General features: G+C 37.2%; 1 protein-coding gene across 4 annotated transcripts in view; it reads left to right on the top strand.

Moving 5' to 3' along the window:
• Positions 1 to 12,673, top strand: part of Mtmr1 (myotubularin related protein 1) — a 67,471-nt gene that overhangs the window by 16,897 nt on the left and 37,901 nt on the right. For 3 of the 4 annotated variants that reach the window (XM_055608752.1, XM_055608751.1, XM_055608754.1), the window contains 4 exons: positions 784 to 859; positions 7,797 to 7,891; positions 8,212 to 8,319; positions 12,117 to 12,218. In XM_055608752.1, coding sequence (XP_055464727.1) covers positions 784 to 859; positions 7,797 to 7,891; positions 8,212 to 8,319; positions 12,117 to 12,218 — 381 coding nt within the window. The remainder of the gene's footprint in view (positions 1 to 783; positions 860 to 7,796; positions 7,892 to 8,211; positions 8,320 to 12,116; positions 12,219 to 12,673) is intronic. The other variant, XM_055608753.1, reaches the window with a different exon arrangement.

Raw genomic sequence — 12,673 nt, 5'->3', positions numbered from 1 at the left:
GTTTTCTTTAAAAGTGTGAAATTAGTTATGAAAACGAATTGGCCTCAAGAATGTGGATGAATATATCCTGACCCACAGTATATACAGTTTAATACAGATTGAGTATTCTTTATCTCAAATGTGTGGCACACAGGTTCCAAATTTTGGAATTTTTCATATTTTGGAGTCTTGGATGAGACTCAAATCTACACATGAATTTTGTGTGTCTTCTATACCTTACACACATAAACTAGAGGAAATTTTATGCAATACTTTTTAGTGTGTGTGTTCTTGTGTTCTTATCTGCCAGTATAATCCTATAGCCTAGAATGAGTGAACAGTGATATTCCCATTTTTATGCTCCCTGTTATATGCTCACACACACACACACAATGATATATATGCACACACACATAAACACATGCACACACACACTTACACTTCTAGTGTTTCTATTTGTTAGTTTCATACTCGGAAGGTAACATATTTTTTCTGACCTTATTTCCAAATTTGATGGCACCTTGCAATAGCCTCTCTGTCTATAGTGATTACAGTATCTATCTGTCCTGTCAATCCATTTCTGTATTAATGCTTTCTAACTGTTAAATGTAAATATGTTGTAACAATTTGCTAGAATATGCAGCATGATGTCCTGTGGTGCTGAGCTTTGAAATTATCTTTTAAGGGGAGAGAGCATATATTTTTGCAAGCTTGTGTAGCCTTATTAAGAGATCCCAGAATACCAGCATTTTCCTCAGTATACAGATGGAAAGTGAGATTTATTCCTGTTTGGTTTCTTTCCAGGCTTTGAGAGATGGAAATAAACTGGCACAGATGGAAGAAGCTCCACTTTTTCCAGGAGAATCAATTAAGGCCATTGGTAAGTTTAATATGTACCATTTGCTTATAGGAATCTAAAACATGAAGTGGTACTTTCTGAGCATAGGTGATGTGTATGTTGGAGATCAGCTAGACAGATTTAATTAGGGGAAAGAGATTGGAGGACTAGGGCTTTTTATTCTTATTGGCATCATTCTGATCTTAAAAGATGGAAGAAATTAGAAGATCCAGTTAAGTATTTACCAAAAGAAAAGGAGCCTGCCTGTACCTCATGAAATAAGAGCTGAATGGACACCAAGTGTAATGCTGGCTCACTGCTTTGATGGACTGTTTCACCATAAAGAAATTTATCAGCAGAAGCCCTCAATAGCATGTTTTAACATGGCATGTACTACTTTTGCAGACAGTAAGCTGCAGAGTTAAAGTGTTCAATATGGAAAGGGATGAATCACTTTACTTTTATCAGTAGGTCAGAGTCCACTTAGAAGAGATTAGAGCTAGTCTAGGTGACTGATTTATCACATTGTACTTCAGACTCCCAGATGTATTATAAGGAGTGCTGTAAAGCTCACAGCTGTATTAGTAAGAAGGCTTCAGGTATCTCTCTGTGGTCCTGGTGCCCATTCTTTCCTGTTTGTATCTCTTTTTATTCTGGAAATGGAGCTTTGGGAGATAGAGGCTGTAACATAGCCTCACTTCTCTCCCAGTTATTGGAAATATTTTACAGTTACATGTTAGGAACATCTGCACATCCTTAAGCTTTGTTAAATATGCTTTAAATTCCTCCAGGGACTTGCAAAGGGTAAGTAAATTAACCCTTACTATTAAATAAAATATGCTCCTGGAGGCAAAGTATTAGGTAGGCCATTGTAAAGTAAAATACTCCCTATTGAGTATTATTTTAGAACAGGCAGAATTTTGACATAGTATATACTTGGGAAGCCATTGTCACTCTTATGGTAATGAACTTGTCAAAACCCCTAACAGTAGTTTTCCTTTATCATCCCCTTTCATTTCTCCTATCCATTCCTCTATGCCCCAAAACTCTAGACTACTTTATATTTTCTAGTATTTGCCAGAAGTGAAATTATAGTATTTTTTGCTGAACTTCTTTCAATCAAATAATTGTTCTGATATTCAACCACATTGTGACATCAGTTAGCCATCATCCATTTTTATTGCTGAGTACTATTTTATAAAAAGTTGCTTCTGTATGTTGGTGGATATTTGGGTTGTTTCTGTTGCTTTTGTCTTACAAATAAAATTGTTATGACCATTTTTACAAAAGCCTTTTTAAAAGTTTACTTTCTCTTAGATAAATGCCTAAGGAATAGAACAGGCCATTTAACATAAGAAACTGATGTATTAGTATACATCCAGCAGTGCAGGAGTGTTCTGGTTCTTTCTTTCTGGTCTGGATGCCTTTACTTGTTTTTCTTTTTTTAAATTTTAATTAATTACAGTTTATTCCCTTTATATCCCAGTTGTCCCTCCTTCCCTCAACCTCTCCCAATCCCACCCTCCCTCCTTCCTCTATCCCCTTCTCCAGTCCAATGATAGGGGAGGTCCTCCTCCCTTTCCATCTGACCCAAGTCTAGCAGGTCTCATCAGGACTGACTTCTTTGTCTTCCTCTGTGGACTAGTAAGGCAGCTTCTCCCTCATGGGGAGGTGATCCAAGAGCCAGCCCATGAGTTCATGTCAGAGAAAGTCACTGTTCTTATTATTGGGGAACCCTCTTGGACACTGAGCTGCAATGGGCTACTTCTGTGCAGGGTTTTTAAGTTAACTCCATTCATGGTTCTTGTTTGATTTATCAGTCTCAGAAAAGAACCCTGTGCCTAGATTTTTTGGTTCTGTTGCTCTCCTTGTGGAGTTCCTGTTCCCTCTAGGTCTCCCCATTCTTTTATAAGATTCCCTGCACTCTGCCCAAAGTTTGTCTATGAATCTCAGCATATGTTTTGATACCCTGCTGGACAGAGAATTCTCAATAAAGGAACATCAAATGGAAGAGAAACACCTAAAGAAATGCTCAAAATCCTTAGTCACCAGGGAAATGCAAATCAAAACGACCCTGAGATTTCACCTTACACCCATCAGAATGGCTAAGATAAAAAGCTCAAGTGACAACACATGCTGTGGAGGATGTGGAGAAATGGGAACCCTCCTCCATTGCTGGTGGGAATGTAAACTTGTACAACCACTTTGGAAATCAACCTGGTGCTTTCTCAGACAGTTAGGAATAGTGCTTCCTCAAGACCCAGCTATACCACTTCTAGGCATATATCCAAAAGATGCTCAAGTATACAACAAGGACATTTGCTCAGCATGTTTGTAGCAGCTTTATTTGTTTTTTTTATCTTTTTTAATTAATTAATTTATTTATTTTTAATTAATTTTTATTATTAGTTATATTTTATTAACTCTGTATCCCAGCTGTATCCTGCTCCCTCATTCCCTCCCAATCCCACCCTCCCTCCCTCATCTCCTCCCTGCCACTTTCCAAGTCCATTTATTGGGGAAAACCTCCTCCCCTTTCATCTGGCCCTGTTTTATCAGATATCTTCAGGACTGGCTGCAAAGTCCTCCTCTGTGGCCTAGGAGAACTGCTCCTCCCTTGGGGGTGGGGAGGTCAAAGAGCCTGCCATTGAGTTCCTGTTAGAAATAGTCCCTGTTCCCCTTACTATGGGAAACCAATTGGTTACTGAGCTACCACGGGCTACACCTGAGCAGAGGTTCTAGGTTATATCCATATATGGTCCTTGGTGGAGTGTCAGACTTAGAAAAGACCCCTGTGCCCAGATATATTTGGTCCTTGTGCAGCTTTATTTATAATAGCCAGAAGCTAGAAACAACCCAGATGTCCCTCAGTTGAGAAAAAAATACAGAAATTGTGGTACATTTACAGAATGGAATACTACTCATCAATTAAAAACAAAGAAATCATGAAATGTGCAGGCAAATGGCAGGATCTAGAAAAGATCATCCTGAGCGAGCTATACCAGAAGCAGAAAGACACACATGGTATATACTCACTTATAAGTGGATATTATACATATAATATAGGATAATCATACTAAAATCTGTACACCTAAGGAAGCTAATCAAGGTGGAGGACCCTGGGTAAGATGCTCAATCTTCATTCAGAAAGGCAAATGAGACAGACATCGGAAGAAGGAGGAAACAGGGAACAGGACAGAAGCCTATCACAGAGAGCCTCTGAAAGACTCCACCCAGCAGGGTATCAAAACTTATGCTTTTCTTTGTATAAACCCTCAGTATGAAGTTAAGGAGAAATGGTAAGAGTAGACATTCTTATTCCTAATGTGGGGAAAGTGTTCAGATTTTCTAAAATTTAGATATTTAGATATCTAAAAATTTAGATATGATGTTGGCTGTAGGTAGTTGCTGCCCTTTATCAGAATATCAGAGAACTTTCTGCTCTCACTTTTTTAAGAATGGTCGTCAGGATTTGAATTTTGTGAAATGCATTTTTTGTATTAATGTTATTTTTCTTTAACCTATAATATGGCAGATTGCATCAATTAATTTTGAATGTTTAGTGAACACAATCCCAGTACGAAGTATTTCTTTTCATGTACTATCTTTTTATGGATTGTTAGGTTTAATATATTAGAATTGCATTTAGGAGTGTTTCATATGTATTTATGATAGACAGTGGCCTGTAGTTTTCTTTTCTTGTAATGGCTTTTCAGTTTTTGGTATCAGTAATACTAACTTCATAATGAATTGGAAATTATTCTCTTTCAGCTTTTGTTTTGGAAAGAATTTCTTTACTGTTTGCAATTTGTAGTTTACCCATGAAACCACCTGGACTGAGACTTTTCTTTGTGGAAATGTCTTAATGATTTAATGTATTGTCTTCAGTAGCTGATAGATAATTTATTTTGACTTTTTTTTTTTTTTACCATGCAAGCTTAGGTAGTTCACATCTTTCCAGAATTCATTCATTTAATTGGAGCTGTGAAATTCCTTATCAGCATGTTACTTATCATACCCTATTAGTGTCTGTACAGTTGGTGACATGGCCTTTCACATGTCCTGCATTTGTAATATACATGCTTTCTCTCTCCTTTCTTCCTGATAAATCTTGCTGGAAGGTTTGTCAGTTGTATTGATTGTTCTCAAAGAATTAGTTTTTAGTTTCATTGTTGTATTTGTTTTCTATTTAATTTGTTTATACTAATATCTTTATTGCTCCTTATCATTTGCTCACTTTGTGTTCCATTCCCTTTTCTTCCAGTCTTTGTTTAAGTGGGCAAATGTGGTCATTGATTTGAGATCTTTGCTGTCCTCTAGTTTGGATGTTTGGATTTTCCTCTAGTCACTGGTTTCTACCACCTCATGAACTATGATTTAGTGTTTTCATTTTCATGACATTTAATGCTGTTGATTTCTTCTTTGACCCTCAGATTACTTAAGAGTATGTTGTTCATATCAGCATTCAGGAATAGAGGCAGAAGGACCAGGAGTCCAAGTTCATCTACAACTATATAATTTGAGGTCAGCTCATGCTAGAAAATACAAAACAAACAAACAAAAAACACCACCACCAACAACAAAATCAATGTGTTGTTTAATTTTTGCATATTCATGAATTTCTCAAATGCTTTTCTGTTGTTGATTTCTAAGTTTACTCCCATGCTTTGTTCTTATTGATCTTTTATTTTCCTTTTAATTTCTCATCTAATTTCATAGTCTATATCCGTAGATACACAAGTATACACACAATAAAATCTAGTATCTGCATATCATAGAAAGTATGCAAAATTTGTGTGTTTCTGAGTCTAGATTATTTTACTTAACACCAGTTGCATTCATTTTTCTGTAAATATGATGAATTTATCTTTTTTATGTTAAATACAGTACCATTGTATGTATGTGGCATATTTTCATTCATTCATTTTTCTATGTAGTGTGGGTTTCTTTTGAGCCACATATAGTTGAGATCTTGTTTTTGTCCACAATCTTACAATCTGTACCTTGTATTTGGGATGTTGGGTTCATTAACATGTTATATTAATATAATTAATTTTAAATTGATCATCTTATTGTTTTCTTTTTGTCTCATTTAGTTCTTGCTGTCTCCTTTGTCTTTTTGGTCATGTTTTGGTTTAATTGAGTACTCTTTCTTTCTTTCTTTCTTTCTTTCTTTCTTTCTTTCTTTCTTTCTTTCTTTCTTTCTTTCTTTCTTTCTTTCTTACAGTGCTGAGGACTGAACTGAGAGCCTAAATGCTTGTCAGGCAAGCATCCTGCCACTGAGATCTATCCTCATTAATTAAATGAGTACTTTCTCAGATAGCAATTTATCTCCTCTGTCTGTTTACTTGCTACATTTATTTTATTTTATTCTTTGCTTTACATGATTTCTATGTTATATTTTCAAATCCCTTACACATTTTTTTTTGAGACAGAATCTCACTATGTAGTCCTGGCTGGCCTAGAACTTTCTATTTTGACTAGACTAGCCTTGAACTCACAGAGATCCACCATGGCTGCCTTCACAGTACTGAGATTTACTGTGTAGGCTATCATTACCATACTCTGTACAGCTTTATACTTCTCTATGTGTAGGGTAAGAACTGTACAAGTGTATACTCTCATGTGTCCTCTCCAGCTTTTGTTATTGTTATCATTCATTTTACATGTATGTATGCTATAAACCCACAGAGTATTGATTTTATTTTTATCTTTTAATTATAACATACTAATGATGCCTTGACATTGTATAAATACTTTTATTGGTACATTCCCTGCAACTAGTCTGGCTGGTTTTGAGACCCTCTACTCTCACTGCACTCTGATGAAGCCAAAGTAACAATCAATTCACCACTCTCTTTTCCCTCTTTTCCTCCCCTTCCCCATCTGTTTCCCTGACTTGAGTGAAAGTGAGTTTTAAGTCCATACCTGTGTGTTCATATCATTATAGAAGCATTTATCAAACCAAAATATATTGGTTATTTCTATGTTTCAAACCTTACATATTCTCAGCTGCTTATGAGAGGGACTGTGTCTAATTCTATTATACCCAGAATTCCAGCAACAGAAGACAGTCAATACATAAAATTATAGAAAAAAAAAAAAAACAGTGCTTTGACAGTTGGCTGAATCATTCTACTATCATGACTTATGTCTATAGCTATGTATGTTCTGGTAACTCCAACATTGTAGAGAATGCTTTAAAGGTGCACAATCTTTGACAGATATGTGTCTTTTAACATTCACAGGAATTAAATATGCTGTGAACACTTGACTGATAACAAACAGAAAGTTAACTTTGATAAGGAATTTTTGTTTTGAAACAGAGTCTCAATATGGCTGTTCTGGAACTCACTATGTAGACCAGGTTGGCTTGAACTCACAAATCCTCCTGCCTCTGCCTCCCAAGTGCTGGTTAAGATTAAAGGCATGCACTGCTGTATCTGTAAGGAATTTTAAACAAGCTCTTCTCCTATCATCTAACAAGCCTGGGGTCTCAGGCCCTGAGCTATATTCTCAGCCTATGAAAGAAGTCTTTTTTTTTTTACTTCAATGAAAGTGTATAAGTTTTCTTCAACTGCAATGCAGTTTCTACTCAGTGTTTGACTTTTATTAGTTTTATTCTGTACCAATTTATAGGATGATAGCCCAGTGTCTTCCGAGTATAATTAATAATTTGAGCATTATCAACTTTTCAGCCAGGGGAAAATATTAACTACCTGGAAATTACAAAAGGAAAAAAAATAAACATACTATAAGGCATTTTAGCTTAAAACATCATTAAATAGCAAATCAGAGTGTTGGAACTATATCAGAAGACTATTCATCTATGTCGTTATGTAAAATAATAACTGATATAATTGTTTAAGTTTTTAAATCCCTAGAAGACTGGATCACGCATATGTATTTGGAAATTCATACTGGAAGTTACTGAAGTACAAGTCTGTAAGTCATTGCTACTTTGGTTTTCTTCTTTTAGTGAAAGATGTCATGTATATTTGTCCATTTATGGGAGCAGTGAGTGGAACCCTTACAGTGACGGACTTTAAAATGTACTTCAAAAATGTAGAAAGGGTAAGTTTTTTTTAAAGTATGCTTTGTTTTTAAAATCTTATGAATAGTAAAAGAAGAAAGTAAAAAGCCTCACGAATTCCCATTATCGGGACACTACAAGACAGTGAATTTGAAGAGAATTTGGTTCTTAAAAAATTGTTAAAGTTGTACTTAGACTTGGAGGAGAAGTGTCACTGTGGTCTGGGTATAGACCTTCTGAGTTACACTATCTCTTTGATGCCAGCTTTTTAGTAAACAAACATATGTTAGAGGTCTGAAGCAATTTAAAGCATGAAAACTCCATTGACTGACTTTGATAGGTGTTTAATTTTCAAACCCAGGACCCACATTTCATCCTTGATGTTCCCCTTGGAGTGATCAGCAGAGTTGAGAAGATTGGTGCACAGAGCCATGGGGACAATTCGTGTGGTATAGAGATTGTATGCAAGGTAGGCTGCAGACGCAGTGAGCACTGCCATGAGGCAGTCTACTCTGAGCTCTTTGTGGACTCATGACACTTATGGTCTTTGGAACAATTTGTACTATTTTTAGGGCAATGACTCCTTCAAATCTTATATTAGTGAATACAAATCACTGTGCAACTCATAAAAACAGTCCATTTTGAACGCTGAAATGATTCTAGTTAACATGACTGCAATCTAAGTGCTGGCATTATTTGTCATATCTCCGAGAAACCAAATGGAAAGTAGAATTCAATACTCTTTCTCACAGTTTGCTGTTTTAGAAGTACCTTTTAACATGGTAGATGGTCAAAGCCTTCTCCAAAGGAACAGCCTGTTCTAGAAATCTTGTGATTCAAGCTTCTTGGCTATGTTGGAAATTTCTACCTTGAATTAGGCTCATTTTTTCCCCTTTTCCCTTCCTTCAAGAAATTAGATAGCAGTGTGTGGGATAACTTCAATGATGGTCACCAAACCTAGTGACTTTAAATCTTATAAGACAGTATACTAAAAACTAACCTAATGTATCCTGCCTGTACATTTGTCAAGATCTCTTCCAAACTTGGAATTTGGATTACTACATAATCTTTTTGCTTTGCTGGTATATGTGGACATCTCCATTCCTGGTTGGCTCAAGCACACAGTCTAGACTCACTGTTGGCCCTGCATGGTATTTGTTTCCCGTTCCTAGAAAATGTTCTACCTGTGGAACAATGGCAAACAGCTGCTTCGGAAGGAAATCAACAACCATGTAGAGTCTACAGTGAATTGAATATATCTTTGGTTTTTGAATGCTGTCATTCCCCTTGTAACTCCCCCCTACCCCAGTGAAGAGACAATAGAAGCCAGGGATTTATGAATGCTAGACAAGTGATCTAGCATTGTCTCCAGCCCTTTCTGATAACTCTTTGGGGGCTTCTTACTCTCAGGCTATAGGAAGTACTCTTGTCTGTAGTTTCTCTCCCCTCATTCTTGCCTCCCATTTTCTGCTGTCTGTCCCATAATGCTCATGTTTGTTACATGCCTATTTCCTCACAAATACTTAAGTCAATACATCTTAATCCCTCCCACTTCCTACTCCTTTCCTGAGTACTGTGCGAATCTGCCAGCGGGCTCCAGTAGTAGAGCCTAGAGCTTCTCACATTCTAAGCACATATTCTAACACTAAGCTACATGCCACACTCATTGTACAACCTCTTCCACAGTTTAGAATGCTTTTCCTCCCCTCTGATCATTCTAAACAGCAAGTGAGTTACCAGGATGCTTGCAAGGCCAGTGTGGCTTCAAAAAGCAGGCATGTCAGGAAACAATGCTACCGTGCCACTTTTATGTATTTTGTGTTATTTTTAAGGTATTTTGTGGCTGGCATGGATATTTGCTGACAGCTAATTTAAATACTTTGTAGCCTAGAATTACAAAGACCAGGCTCCCAACTCATGCCTGAGAACATCACAAGGTGTGGGGGTTTATTTTTTATTGATTTTTGTTGTTGTTAGATTTTTGTTTACTTGTTTTCACATCATCAGTTTTCACTGGGTAGCCTCGGAAGGCCTGAAACTCACTATGTAGACAGAGGCTGGCCTTAAACTCACAGATATCTGCCTGCCTCAGCTTTCTGATTGCTTGAATTAAAGGCATGTTCTAGCAAACCTGGCTTATTTTATTATTATTTTTATATGTGTAGGTGTTTTGCCTGGTGTCTGTGGAGGCCAAAAGAGGGCATCAAATCAGCTCCTCTACAAATGTCATCTGCCATGTGGGCGCTGGGAATTGAACTTGGATACCTCTGGAAGAACAGCCAGTACTCTTAACCACTGAGTCATCTTTCTAACCTGGGTTTCATTTTTTACAAGATGATTCATAATTCCAAAATGCAAAAGCTGTATATAATAAAATGTCGTCTTTCTGTCCCACTCTTCATTTCCTGTAGACAGTTACCAATACCTAATGTAACACTGCACAGATATCTTGTACATGGAAACATTTCTTTGAAAGAAACAATGAGCCATGATATGGCACACACCTTTACTAAAAGAACTTGGGAGACAGAGGCAGACAAATCTCTGTGAATTCATGGCTGGCCTGGTCTACATAGCAAGCTCCAGGGCAGCCAAGGTGGTATAGTGAGACCTTGTCTCAAAAAAGGGCGCAGGAAGGAAGGCAATGATAGTGTGTTTATATGGCTCTGCACCTTTATTTCCTTGGGACTGTGTATCTTATAATTCTTTTTGGACCAGTGCATATAGAACTGCAGTTTCTTTTTAACAGTCTTTAGCTGCCCTGTATATTATTCAGCTACAGCCCCTACTGATGGGCATTTGGGTTATTGCCACTCTTTTGATATTATAAGTATCACAATAAGTTTACTCCCCAAGCTGCTATTTCTTTGTAATTATATTTATTTTCAAATTGCATTTGATGTTAAAGAAGAATGATATATATATATTACATATATGTATGTATATATAGGTTAGTTGAGAGGAGCAGAATTTTATTGGGAAGGAATGCTTAAAATGCTGTTACAGTAGGAAATCACACTATTAAGAGCTAGGTTTGATGCACCAGCTCCTGCTAACTTGTACTTGAGCATTTGGCCATCAGCTTGCATTGGGACAAAGGAGGGCATTTTATCAAAGGAGATACTAAGACTCAAAGCCAAACTTTAGGCAGAGTACTGGAAACCTTATGGAAGAAGGGGGAGCTAGAAAGACCTGGAGGGGACAGGAACTCCACAAGGAGAGCAACAGAGCCAAAAAAAACCTGGGCCCAGGGAGTCCAGCAGAGACCAATACTCCAACCAAGGACCTTGTATGGACAGGGCCTAGACCCCCTGTTCAAAAGAAGCCCATAGGTTTCTCAGTTTCCAAGTGGGTTCCCTAGTAAAGCATACAGGGGCTGTCTCTGACATGAACTCAGTGGCCGCTCTTTGATCATCTACCCCAGAGGGGTTCAGCCTTGCCAGGCCACAGAGGAAGATTATGCAGCTAGGAAGATGATGAGACCTGATAGGCAGAGTCAGATAGAAGTGGAGGAGGTCCTCCCCTATCAGGGGACTAGGAAAAGGGCATAAGGGGAGAAGAGGGAGGGTAGGCAGGACTGGGGGGAGAAGAGGGAGGGGGATGTAGTGGGGAAACAAAGTGAATAAATTCAAATAAATAAATAGATAAATAAAAGCAGTCTTAAGAAACAACATTTAGTAAGAGGAGAAGAATGAGGGTGGTGTAGCGGGGATACAAAGTGACTAAATTGCGATAGATAGATAGATAGATAGATAGATAGATAGATAGATAGATAGATAGATAGACAGACAGACAGACAATGTAGACTTAAGAAACAACATTTGGTAAGAGGACATTGCCAAGAGCTGCAATCTCTTCATGGTACAGATTACTTTCAGTGACTACATAGGAGAAAGCATCTGCAATACTAATTTTTCATGGATGAAGTGAGTTCTGTAGTTGGCTTTTTCAGCAGCTTAACATGAACACTGAATTCTATGCATATTGTTGGTTGGTGAGTGCACAGAATGTGATTGCACCTCTTTTGCATACAAACCTTTTTCTTAATAGTTTGTTGAACCACACACATCCCCAAACATCCCCTTTATTCCAGTTTTCTTAATTTTTCAAATCTCACTGGAAGTATTTTTGTTAATTTGTCTTCTGTTAGTTAGAGAAATATAAAGTACAAAATGAGAGTTATATAAAAATCTTATATGTATGTCAGGGTATCTGGCTAATAGGTGCTCAATCCATGTTGAATGAGTTTTGCTCATTGTTTATTAGGATATGAGGAACCTAAGACTGGCGTATAAGCAAGAAGAACAGCGAAAACTTGGCATATTTGAAAACCTCAATAAGCATGCTTTTCCTCTTTCCAATGGGCAGGTAAGTACAACAAAGTAAACCTTTCCTGCATATATAAGTATCTAATAATCCCGTATTTATACATTCCTTGAATTTGATTCTATCTCTTTTCTGTGTTGCTACTAAATAAAATATCTGTGGACTTGAAGAGGGGCATAGAAAGAGATGAGGGAGGGAGGGTGGGATTGGGAGGGGATTAGGGAGGGGTATACAGCTGCGATACAAAGTGAATAAGCTGTAAGTAATATAAAAAATAAAAATTTCATTAAAAATACTTGGATTCTATTTTTTTTCTGTGTAATGATTAAGAAAAGCTTCTAGTCAGGGAGTGGTAGTATATGCCTTTAATCCTAGCACTTGGGAAGCAGATGCTGGCAGATCTCTGTGAGTTCAAGACCAGCCTGATCTACAAAGGGAGTCTAAGGTAGGAAAGAAAGAAAGAAAGAAAGAAAGAAAGAAAGAAAGAAAGAAAGAAA

The sequence above is a fragment of the Psammomys obesus genome, unplaced genomic scaffold, assembly GCF_907164565.1.
Source record: "Psammomys obesus unplaced genomic scaffold, mPsaObe1.curated_primary_1811, whole genome shotgun sequence".
In the NCBI taxonomy this organism is placed as follows: Eukaryota; Metazoa; Chordata; class Mammalia; order Rodentia; family Muridae; genus Psammomys; species Psammomys obesus.
This window is presented reverse-complemented; position numbering and strand designations above follow the sequence as displayed.